This window comes from Tasmannia lanceolata, unplaced genomic scaffold (assembly GCF_043159265.1).
Source record: "Tasmannia lanceolata isolate RefF3 unplaced genomic scaffold, GAP_Taslan_0.1 ptg000012l, whole genome shotgun sequence".
Taxonomy (NCBI): domain Eukaryota; kingdom Viridiplantae; phylum Streptophyta; class Magnoliopsida; order Canellales; family Winteraceae; genus Tasmannia; species Tasmannia lanceolata.
In genome coordinates, this window is record NW_027518689.1 from 28,117,518 (window position 1) to 28,129,796 (window position 12,279).

At 36.3% G+C, this 12,279-nt stretch overlaps 1 protein-coding gene across 2 annotated transcripts; it reads right to left on the reverse strand.

The window, feature by feature from the left end:
* Positions 1-682: 682 nt before the first annotated feature.
* Positions 683-11,681, reverse strand: LOC143887786 (GABA transporter 1-like). Of its 2 annotated transcripts, XM_077391959.1 has the most exons (7): positions 11,064-11,663; positions 5,723-5,845; positions 4,978-5,072; positions 4,681-4,867; positions 3,174-3,304; positions 2,214-2,429; positions 683-1,272 (listed from the first exon to the last, which is right to left on the reverse strand). In XM_077391959.1, exons 1-7 carry the CDS (start codon positions 11,272-11,274, stop codon positions 880-882), a joined length of 1,356 nt encoding a protein of 451 aa, XP_077248074.1. In that variant the 5' UTR covers positions 11,275-11,663; the 3' UTR covers positions 683-879. The 2 variants fall into 2 exon arrangements, with proteins under 2 accessions (XP_077248074.1, XP_077248075.1); XM_077391960.1 differs by lacking the exon at positions 5,723-5,845 and having other exon boundaries at positions 11,064-11,681.
* Positions 11,682-12,279: the final 598 nt, after the last annotated feature.

Here is a 12,279-nt window from a genome sequence, read left to right on the forward strand (position 1 = left end):
ATCAACCATTTTTTCCCGTCCGATTGTGAATGGGTGAATCTAAGCCCTTGATTAGTAAGGACGCAATTTGGGTAGGGTTGAGCTATTGCTAAAAAAAATGAATTGGAATCAACCCAAAGCCGTACCGATTTTATGGTAAAAGCTCAACAAAAATCACCAAAATCTCCATAAAGCAATCATGAGTTTGTAACCTGAATCAGTTCGCAATGTCATTGATTTTCTTAGAGGAAAGATCAGCCTCTAGACCCACTTTGAAGCAAGGGTCAGTCTTGTGCAAAAACACAATTTCTTGATAAAATTCTTCTTTAGTTTCTAAAGACTGTTTACATGAATTTATAAATAAAATACCTACTTACCACTTCCTCTAACACTTTCCAAAGCCTAACTAGATAACCCTTATCTTTAAGACTCTCATCCATAACTAATTTATTCAACCCTAGGTGGGACCCATCTAGGCACGTAGCATAGTTGCACCCTTATTGATCAGGCCATGGTGAAAAAAGCATGCTTCCATGAAAAGTTTGAGCACTTATGTTTTGGAGGCCTTGATCAAGTGGATGGGAACTCGGTTTGACATCCACCAGAACCCAACTTACAGCTGGGAGGTGGCAATGGCATTTCATCATAAAATTAGCATCACCTGATTGATTTTCAAGTGCCGACTTGTCCAATCCAAGTAAACTCCATGATAAATGGTAAGATTAATTGAAGAAAAATGTTTCCATGATACAATCCTAATCTGATTATGGTATGTTACATATACATGACAATTGTATCTGTAATCAAAGTAACAAAATGCCCCAAAATGTTCTAATTTGATATACAGGAGAGCCTCACAGAGTGCATTGTAAACCCTGTTGTCCTGATTTATATACAACCTTACATGTCATGGAAGAACTTATATGTCTTTATATCTATTATGATGGATCTGATTGCTCCTATGCAACCCAGTACTGCAACAACAGAGAACCAGATAATAATGGCAAGGTTAAAAATCCGCACAGAAAATCGAAGACTCGTATTCTTAGGCATTTTCCCGGCTTTTAAAAAAGCTAAAGCAGGGAAGACAAAATCTAGTGGGGTGAATCCAACAGCTCCACAGATGGTAACAAAGTCCCCAAAGAAAGGCATGGCAGCAGCAGCAAGGGTAATAAGAGCCATGTAGACTGATGTGAGTAAAAGCCGCAACAAAATATTGCGGAAATGAACGCGCTTGTTACTCCCTGAGAGCATTCTTTCCTCCATATAAGCATATGTTGGTCTGCAGTATATCTGAAAAGAGAGCAGAGTTAGACATGAATTCACATTTGGAGATGGTGATCGGCTATGTTGCATGAGTGTTGGAATCTGACACAGGTACTGAATGTCGTATCCAGCCAATCTAAGAAAAAAGATATGTGGATTCATCGATATACTTTAATCAATTCTAATTTTACTTATTTATATGATAATATGGTTATAATCTGTGTTGCATGGATTCTTTGTCCCATGCCGAATCTGTGTAGACACGTTTCGATACGCGAATCGGACATGGATTCACGTGGGACACACCTGGATTCTTGTTGTAGCCGTGTTCTCCAGGAATCCTGTTTTTCGTGCAAAACCGACATATCGTTGTCTCTTTTAAAATGTGAATCCTGTATATTTTCCCTTTAAACATGTTTTCTTATCTTTTTTCTATAAAAGTACAACATGTCATCTCTTAATATAAACCCTAGTGCCTTGACCCCTCCACCCTCGAACATCGATCCCCCTTCCCATTCTTCTTTGACTCTCTTTAGAAAACTGTAACGCATCGATCCTCCACCCCCAAATTTTTCATGAATATATACATATGTATGTTTATAATTTTAATTTAATTTAATTTAATAAAAATTACTGAATCCACGAATCCTACTTTTTGGGGTTTGCCAAATCCGACACCTTGAATCCGTGCTGGATCCCGACATGCGAATCCGAATCCATGCAACACAGGTTATAATAGGTAATATATTGGGAATTTTAGTAGGTTAAGTAAATACAATGTTTTATTTTCATATAAAAACTTCTCTTAAAATAGATAAAACTCAAAGCATGTTACAATTGTAAATTAGTTTTTTTTTATTTTCATATAAAAACTTACTAAGTATTAAAATCCGAAGCGTGTCTGACATGGGCATGCTTCTCATTCAGAAGAATCCATGTAATATAGGTGATCAGTTAAAGTTAAATACCTGAAAGCAACCTGATATTTGGATCACAGCAAATATATTTGCCATAACAATGGTCCATTCTGGAATTGTGAGCGATGCCAAAATGAAGGGTTGAACTTCTGATCCAAATGCCCAGTAACCGCTGAAGGCTAATTGCCAGTAGGACAAGACAATAATTACGTATGCAGCTGATACACCTTTGTATGTATTCTTCTTTGCAGGTTCCTTTATTGTACTCTGGTAAAAGAACCACTTGTCAATTAACCATTCCAGTTACATATTTTTGCTTAATCACAACATTCCAGGCAAATAAATTCACAAATTAAAGCTGGCATGCACTAGGTAACGCAGTTACCAAAAAAAAGAAAGAAAAAACTCTATTTGAACAAAAAAAACCCATATTTAAATAAAGAGTGATTAAATTTTAAAAATATACATATAAAAAATAATTCGTGTTTAAAACGAATTAATCGCATATTTTCTGAATCAAATGCATTAATTCAAAATTTTATTTAAATAATCTTTTATAAGAAACAATAAAAAGAAAACTAAACTTGAACTCCCTTCGAATGCTTGTAATGGTTGTATATCTTTATGTACCGCCGGAGGAGACGACAAGCCAGCAACAGTTGTTGGAATGGTTGTATATCTTTATGTATAGTTGCTTTATTATTTCTTATTTTTCTTAGGAGAAAGAATTTCTTATTTTCTTAAAACTCTCAGTCTTCGAAATTTTCCCATATCATTCCCAAAATTTCCAAATTTTTGGCTCAGATTTTTTATCAAATTTGAACTTTGTAACTATGCTAGGTACATGGCAATCCAATTACTGATAAAGATGAACAATTCTCAGTTAAAGTTTACAGTTTAGAATTAGAGTCACGAAACACCGAATTAGTGAAGACCACCAATTGCCATTTCTCAGATACTGATGATAGCATACTCAGTGAAAAAACACTCAAAGGTACAAAATAGGAGTACCTGTATTTCCGGAAGCATTGCATCTCCAAATGAAAAGGCAATTGCACCTAAGGCATTGAAGGCTTTGAATATCTTAGAGGCGGAGCTTCCTTGTAAGCTGTAGTTGATCGAATTCCTATTGATCTTTTTACCTACAAGGGAAATAGATATTTAAAGTAATAGCCACAATGGCATGGAACTCTTGGAATTAGCTCAAAATGTGGCTATCACAGCTAAAAAGGTGGTGATTAGCTTAGTAGCTGAACTCTTTCTACTGGCGCGGTGCTGTGGATGTTTCTGACCAATAGGAAGAGGAATTAAAAAAAGTCACGACTACAGATTGCATAGCATAAGTTGAAAACCAATCCCCACAAGAAATGAGATGTTAGGGCAAGTGATAGTAAGATGGAACTCCCAGAAGTCACAGCCCATGAAACATAGACCCACAACAAGATTTGTGACATGGACACTCCAAATTTCAAGAAATTTGTGTCTTCATGTTGGATACCAATAACTCCCTTACTATAAAGAACCTTAGAATGGCATTCCCTCTTTTCTATAAGAACCCCTCCTTTTTTCTAATTTATAACTTTGCAAGTGACCCTTCACTATTTCTATGAGTCGATGTGATGTTTCAAGTTAAAGATAGAGATGGGGGCTCAAAAAACTAGGGGTGTCCATATCAGCTCCCAAAACCTTAAAGTTCAAGTATTTTTATATCATTCTATTAATGAAGACAACTTTGTTCTTATCCCATAATGAACCATAACCACTTGATATAACTATAATTTCATCTCAGCTTGCTGGTTTTGCTGAGCCCGACACCTGATGCAAACGTTTGACAGCAACATGTGTACATATCTATGTCAACTAATTTAAAATAAATAAATAAACCATACAATTCTAGAATTTGAAAACAAGAAAAGAAAAGATAAATTTTAAACATATAAAATATGGTTAGAACCAAGATACAAAATCCCATGAATATGAAATTCAAAATTACAAAATCAGAGAAAAAGAACGAAAAATAATTTCATATAGAACATGCTTTTGGAAGTAGAAAAACACTAAGTTACATTTCTACAATCCTCCTAGCATATTATTGTTAAAAGGGTTCGTTTACTGATATGGGTATGTACACATCTTTTACAGATTTTCATTATTTGATGAACGGATTGAGTTTCGCACTCCATACGTCTCTCTCTCTCTCTCTCTCTCTCTCTCTCTCTCTCTCGACTCTATTTGATGATTACTCAATATCTTACATGGTTTTAGGGCTGAGAAATCAAAGATCCAAAGGCACTCCTTTCTCTGATCTCTTAAACAAGGGATTTCTCTATCTTCTTTCTTCGTCAATCAGATTTGTGACTTTTATTCCTATTCATTCCAAAAATAAACCCCCTCTCTTTCTTCTTTAAGTGTAAGTAGTTCCATTCTGATTTACTTTGAGCGAGGACACTAACTTGAAATTTGAACTTGTGAACAAATTTGATCTAAAGACAGAATGAGCTGCAAGTCACAAGTTTACCATTGTATATAGTAACACCAATGGTTGTACCGGCAAAGCCAATTGTGCTGGCAGTGCACAATGCATTTACCCACCTCAATGAGTGGATATCTGGAAGCTGTGATAGAAGAAGCTCAAAGACACCGAAAAAAATAATGAATTCCTGCAAGGTCAATGTGCCATTCCTATGATAATACTTGTAAACTGCCTGCACAAATTTCCAATTACGAAAATTATTCACATTGGTTGTGAGAAAGTAAGAATTAACTAGACATGGCAAGATAAATCACCACACTTTCATAGTTTCACAAGTCTAACCTTTAGGCAGCTTCCGGCTGTAATGTGGATGGCAATGTTATTGCCCAAAGAAGCTACCTGCTGAAAAAAGGTTATAGACCAGTAACCCCAGGAACCTTCAAAGATTCAAAATAGGATGGTCAATGAAAAAATAGAAACATATAATCTGCATAAGCATAAAACTCAAGCATCAAATTTCCTTTACACAAAAAAAGTCTATAAAAATGAATGAAATGATAAAAATTAATAAAATGACCGACAAACAATTGAGAACATATTCTCATTCATAAGCAGAGAAGTTTGTCAAACCGAGCCAGACTGTTTCTCAAGCCTGGCCCAGTCCTAGGTTCATGGATTATGGTTTGGGAGCTAAAATGGTTGCATTTATCATCATGGTGCAAAGTTTTACAGACAACAAGATATCACAGATTGGTGAAGGAAACCTGTCAAGGGTCTGAATTTCTTCAAGACAAGGTAAATATCCTCAATAAATCTCCGAAAACATTAGATTGTTCCAAAACTGAACCCACAATCAACTATTTCCAAGCTTTTGGAAGAACAATAAGACAATTTGCATCGGCTTCATATCGGAAAAGAAAAGGAGACAGAAGAGTTAAAAGAAGGATTTCATTTCTGTGGTATGTAGAACAATCTAGGGCAATTTATTAGCCCCCAATATATCTAAACCATCACTGATGAGTGATGAATACATAGAGCTTTTGGAATAGATAAATAGGATAAGAAGCAACAGGGAATGATTACCAACCAAAAATACTCTTTCCAAGATCACGATAAGTAGTGTGCTTCTCCCCATTCCACCTCCACAACGACGCAATCAGAAGACTAGAATACCAAGTGGTAAACGTTCCAACCACCAAACTACACACACCTGAATCCAATCTAGAGATGTCAAATGTAATTACTGGAGAACTCCAAAATTTTTGAAAAAGAAGAAAAAGCTAAGTACATAATCCACACTACATGAACCAGAATAATGAGAGAAGATTCTGGTAGAACACATATTTAGGTATTCTACAGTTTCATAATTTCCTTTTGATATTTTTACTTTGAGAAGGTTGTATTCATGGTTCTTCATTCACGAAACAAAAATGCTACATCTTCATGGTTGTATGTGCTAATAATACTATTTTGATGAGGTTTTCTTTCCCTTTCTAATAGTATGCAATGTCGAGGCTAGATTAAAACCCTTTGAAGCTATATAACATATTGTAGCATCTATAGAATCCACTTTTGACCCATTGTGTTTTTATCCATTATCATGTTTTATAATAAATTTCGAACCAAAGCTTCTGCTGCAACTAAACTATAAGAATCCATTGAAACTTGAAAGTATAAAACTTGCAATAGATTTGATCAAACATGACCAAAATAGGGTGTAACCTAGAAAAAAACCCACTAAACATCTCCATAAATCATGATAACCCAACCTACCAATTGTTGCGATGAGTGGAGCTCTGTAGGGTCCACTATGGACATTGCCATGATGTTTCAATCGCTTTTGGGTTTAGTACTTTACTTCTGGATATTAATTGTCCATCTTCTCCTTTCAAATCATCTTGGCTGAATTATTTCAAGGATTTTGCTTTCATCGGTTCCCTTTGGTAAGAGGAAAACTCGCCCTCAAGTTTACGTCTTCTAGTGCCAACAACTTATAGTAGTTAAACTTTTGTAAGTGCTCTTTTTGAAAGCAAGAGACCTTTGATTATAGGTGTGTTCTTCCTTGCTTGCCTCCTCAATTCGTGATACCATCTTAGGAGAAGTTTAAGCAAGGATGTTGCCAATTTCTCAAAGTAGCATTTCTAGGAAGTTATAGACCATGAATTTTTCTTGAGCTTTACTTTGCCACCCAATAGTAAAAAAACAAATTACCTTTCTCACTTCTTTCCAACTATATGAAATATGTCCCATCATTCTTGGAAAAAGACTCCAATTGTTCGAAATTGATTTACCTAAGAATATTTTTTAGACTGGATTAAATTCCTATAATCTTTAAAAGATTAAAGGATTAAGCTTCCTTCCTCAAATATCTTTTCTTCCAAAATCATACTCGATTTAGAAACAATTTAAATTTCTAGACAATTATTTTAAAAAATAACAACTCACATATATTCCATGTTCTAGTGTCTTCTCCACTATGATCGCTGGGATCATCTTTGATTTCAAGCAGCTTATCTTGCTGTTATGCATGGTTTTCTAGGACTAGATCTTCAATTTTTTTCAGATAAATGATAGTATAGGCTTGAGAATCAATGTTCATTGAACACCATCCTCAACATATGCTCAATTCCTGAATCTGTACTTTTTTCGACCATCTTTTGCAAATTAAAAAGGCTAGAACCCACCTCTTTACAAGAATTATGTTTAAAATCTTCTTTCATCGGCACTGTGACAAGTGCCTCAACTCCCTTCATGAACCACTACAACTTGTATGGTTGAGCTTTAAGAGTGCTTTTCTTTTGACAATTGTAATTTCTCCACCATCTCCCTTGAGAAGATGTTCTCATTGGATCCTCCATGAATACATGATTACATATGTTTCCTCTAGAGATACTCCTTGTTTTAAAGATGTTGGGTCACAGGTCACGCGTCTTCACTGATGAACTTTGGAGGGGACAAGAGTGTCTCGTAAATCAACAAACATTCCACTTTCATTCAATTTATTTAACACCGATATAGATCAGTGGTACTCCTTTGATCTTCAGTGAGAGAATTATCTTTCTTGTGATCCTTGTGTAAAGAAACTTTTACGCATAATTTATTATGGATCTGGTGTTTTCCTACCTTTATTCCTGAGTTTTGATTTCGTTCTTTGCTCAAATATATAGATCCTCATTGTAATTTCGTCCTTGATCTCGATCATCATGATCTTGAGCTTCAACTTCATATGCTAGAGCCCCATGTCAATGAAAGGGGTTGATTTTGGTCTATCCTCTAACATTCAACTCCACATTAACATCATCTGTGTTCCCTAGTTTCTCACTATGCAGTGAATCCACAATTGAAGTGAGTCAATATAGCATTTGCAACAACTATAGGAGACTTTTCTCCAATTGATCAATCCTTTCATGCGGATCATCGAAGATTTCCTGCATCAGACTTGCTTCGATACTAGTCTGATGAGATGCCAATTCGAAGTAAACTACTAGGGAACCAAAGGTAGAAAACTTGCTAGAGACAATCAACTCAATAGATCTACACAAACACTTTTAGAGAGAGAGAGAGAGTTTATATATATATATATATATATATATATATATATATATATATATATATATGAGGAAAAGGATTGTACGCTCGAGCGTACCAAGCTTATGGTACGCTCGAGTGCCCAATCACATGTGGGCCCACTTTGTTAGGATGATCCAAAGCATTCATTTGAAAGGCCCTTACATAGATGGGGTGTGTACCAAAAATCAGCTCCATAGGATCATCCTAACCCATCCATTTGTAGAGGGCAAAATGGAAAAACCACAAATCAGCCCATTTTTGCCCCCCACTTTTGGAGGGGTTAAGATGATTCAATTGAGGAAACTGTTGGTGAGCTTAAGCTCACCAAACTTATGGTGAGCTAGCTTGCCCATCACATGGGGGCCCACTTTGTTAGGATGATCCAAACCATTCATTTGAAAGTCCCTTACATAGATGGGGGGTGTAGTCTGTCCATTTTTGTCCTCCACAAATGGAGGGGTTAGGATGATCCTATGGAGCTGATTTTTGGTACACACCCTATCTATGATAAGGCCTTGCAAATGAATGGTTTGGATCACTCCTCAAAATGTGGGACCCATGTGATTGGGCAAGCTAGCTCACCATAAGTTTGGTGAGCTTAAGCTCACCAACAGTTTCCTCTATATATATATATATATATATATATATATATAGGGATTTGCTAGGGACTTTTTTAGAAAGGCATTTCACGGCTGGCTGTTGCATAAGAGAGCAGCCACACAGGCTCACCCATTGTAGCCTAGCTGAAGTCTCGAATTTTGTTCGAACCCGCAATCAAGAAATCACTCTCTTCCTGATCTAATTGTGCATATATGTTTGCGGTTTTACCCACTTGCAACAATACATTATACTCTTTGCTCACCACTGTTATATAAAAACTTGGTAGTTGTGAATTTCTTTACGCATTTGCACTGCCATTTTCTATAGCTAAGCTCACCAATTTCAAATTTACTACTTTCATTTCAGATTCACACTTCTCTCATCACCTAAAACATAAACAAACCCTCTTAAATTTGTATTACCACACAAAAAATCAGTGATCACATTATCAAGCTTTATTGCTTTATTCGTACTGTTGTACTATTTAGTTCTAAGCTACAATAGTACCGTTAAAAAAGAAGTTCTAAACTACAATACTGTCCATCATAGGAATCGAATTTCTCTTCTTTTTTTAATATATTGCTGGGTTCTATTAACTGGTATATTTAATCAATTATATAATTTAGTCTTTAACACCTACTTATACCATTGAATATTGTTGTTACTTTAGATACTTCTATTGGCTTAAACCCTCATTCACACATCATACATGACAGGAATATAGCTTGAAAATCAATCCTAAAATCTCATATTGAAATTTTAGAACCTAAAGGGAGGCTACATCCGCAACATATCTCCCCTAAAACTAAAATAAATAAAAGAAAACTTATAGGCCCTAGATTATTGAAATTAATTGCTTCAATTAGCAATTTCATTTTGCATCCATCCAAAACGTTTAAGCTCAACCCATTCACTACATAAGCCGAATTGTTAGCCAAGATTGGTTATACTTCAAATCCCAGTAAAGATTAAAGTTTAAATTGAAATATCGAAGTCTCTCGTAGCCTCAACTAAAAACTCAAGACTCATTCAATTTTTAAAATTCTCCAAGTGACACTTTAGATTTTAATCGAAACCTTTTAAATACATCCCATAGGTTGACACTTCTACGTATTCACTTGGACTTGTTAATCCAACTTCAACATCAAATTCAAACTTTTGAAATCCTCTCTCTTTACTAGATTCAAATTCAAAATTTCAAACTTCTAAGAGGAGGCTTTGTCAATTTACTAAACACTAAAAAGAACGGTTCCTCCCCTATTTTCCACAGGCCAGTATGATCCCATTTCTGGATTATTTTTTGTTATTCTGCGAAATTCAATTTTACATTATTCCGGTGGATTTGGGCTTTTTTTTTCTCTGAAAAACAACATTAGAAAGATGCAGAGGAAGAAGAGGCGATGACAATTGCACAGATTTAAGATTTAAGAAGTCAAATCTTCTGTTCTTATATTGAATCTACGTACCTAACATTTGGGCCAAAAGTTATTTTTTCTTTTTCATTTTGTATTGCTGATGCTGGGCCTTCTCATCTTTTAAAAAAAAATATTCCTGGTATAGTTAGGATGCTGAAGCAACGCAAAAAAACAAGAATAAATTGTTGAAGTATAAATGATTAAATAACACCAACTCTAACAGCTTAAGCTTTTAGTGAAATTGGTTGTTTCATATGGTATAAGAGGCATTGCCTCATGGCAGTTCCTGGGTTAAAAAAACCCAACAACTCCTTGATATTAAAAATCCACCCAAAAGAGGGGCCACAAGTGAGGGGAGTGTTGAAGTATAAATGATTAAGTAACAACTCTAAGGCCCTGTTCGTTTGAGATTATGACAACCAATGGCAAGCCCCAAACCGATTATTGGACTAAAAATTAATGTAATTTGAGTCCAATAATCTGTTTGGGGTCGATTGGTCTCTGCTGCCATCTAACATGTCATATGGAGATCTCCCCCACCAGAGATCAGGCATACTAGAGAGGCAGTAGAAGATCATCCCGTTCCGTCCACCACCATGGGAGACCGAGGTAAGTTTCATATTCCTTTTGCATTCTAGTTTATTTGCACGGTTCTAAGAAATCTGAAGTTTAAAAAACAGCCCTTAGAGCAATTAGTTGTTTCACAGAAATAATTAATAATCACAACAAAACCCTAAGGGCCCACAAAAAAAAAAAACAGGAAACAGGTAGACAAGATCCTCAAACTCTACAACATAAAGAGATGTTGATAGAATTGAAAGAGAGAGAGAGAGATAGAATTACCGAGTGGCCAGCCGAGAGACGCAATGGCAAAGGGAAGGGGGCCGTAAGCGGCGGGGGTGGCGATGGTGGTGGCGACATGGAAAGCTGCGTGTTTCCATGTCCCTTTCTCTGTTCCTAATGATAACCCTCTTTCTTCAACATAAACCCTTTCTTCATCCACCTTTTCCACCCCAGATTTCTCTTCTGATGGGGGTGTGGAATTGGGTTCCATTTTTCCTTTCTTGGTTCTGTGAAGGTGAGATTGTGAAGAGATTCCATTAATAGGAGTCGTGACTTTTGACTTTGTTGCAGAGTGGGATTTAGAAGAGAAGACTTTGGATTGTAACAGCAGATAATACAAGAGATTGGAATGATTGGATATGGGATTTTCAAACTGTCTTCTTCACATTGAAACTTCTTCCTTTCCAACGGGAGCTTAAAACAGAAATTTGGATTCCTTATAGGGGGGATGATTGAGAAAAGGGTTGGTGGTACTCCGAGTAGATTGTTATCTACTGGCTTAAAATTAAATAGGGGCTACATTGTTTGGGTGACCAAAGCATTCATCCAGCCCTCACGTAGATAAGATGTGCCTAAAAAATCAGCTTCATAGGACCATCCCAACCCTTCGATTTGTGGAGGCGAAAATAGGCTGGATGAATGCTCTGTGGAGAGATTTGTCAAGGTTTATGCCCATATTTTTTGCCTGCACAAATCGAAAGGTTGGGATGATCGTACGGAGCTGATATTTTGGGCACACCCTATCTATGTAAGGGCACATATGTGGCTCCACTGTACTTTAAGCTGTTGGAGTAGATAAGTTATGTAGGACTCTTTTCTCGTATTAAGGAGGATTCATTTCTCTTCTTTTACAGGAATGTTAAACCGAAGGGTGACCTTGAAAAACCCAACAGTAAGAGCACCCCATTGGATCCAAGACCCAACTTTTTATTACTCCTTTAATATTGTATTTTTCAGTGCCATAATTAATGCAGTTGGATGGAGTGGATCCGATGCGATGGCCCTTTGCTTGGATTTTTGCAAAGATGCTCTTTAGTTTAGCGTTCCTCATTACGAGGAATGCTAAAATGAAGGGTGCCCTTGCAAAAGCCAGCCGCAAGGGCTCTCCATTGGTTGTGTGTCACTCATCGCCTGCACCGATAAATACAAAGTTAAATGTAGGCGAATGATGCGGATCTAACGAGGGACCTTTTGTGCATCCTTCACTTTAGCATTT

What these genes read in the sequence shown, in the direction of transcription:
- LOC143887786 (XM_077391959.1), bottom strand. Translation starts at nt 11,274, where the DNA reads ATGGAACCCAATTCCACACCCCCATCAGAAGAGAAATCTGGGGTGGAA. An exon ending in CAGCCGGAAGCTGCCTAAAG is followed by an intron (nt 4,868 to 4,977) that starts GTTAGACTTGTG and finishes AAATTTGTGCAG; the next exon opens with GCAGTTTACAAGTATTATCA. An exon ending in TGGTGTTACTATATACAATG is followed by an intron (nt 3,305 to 4,680) that starts GTAAACTTGTGA and finishes TTTCCCTTGTAG; the next exon opens with GTAAAAAGATCAATAGGAAT.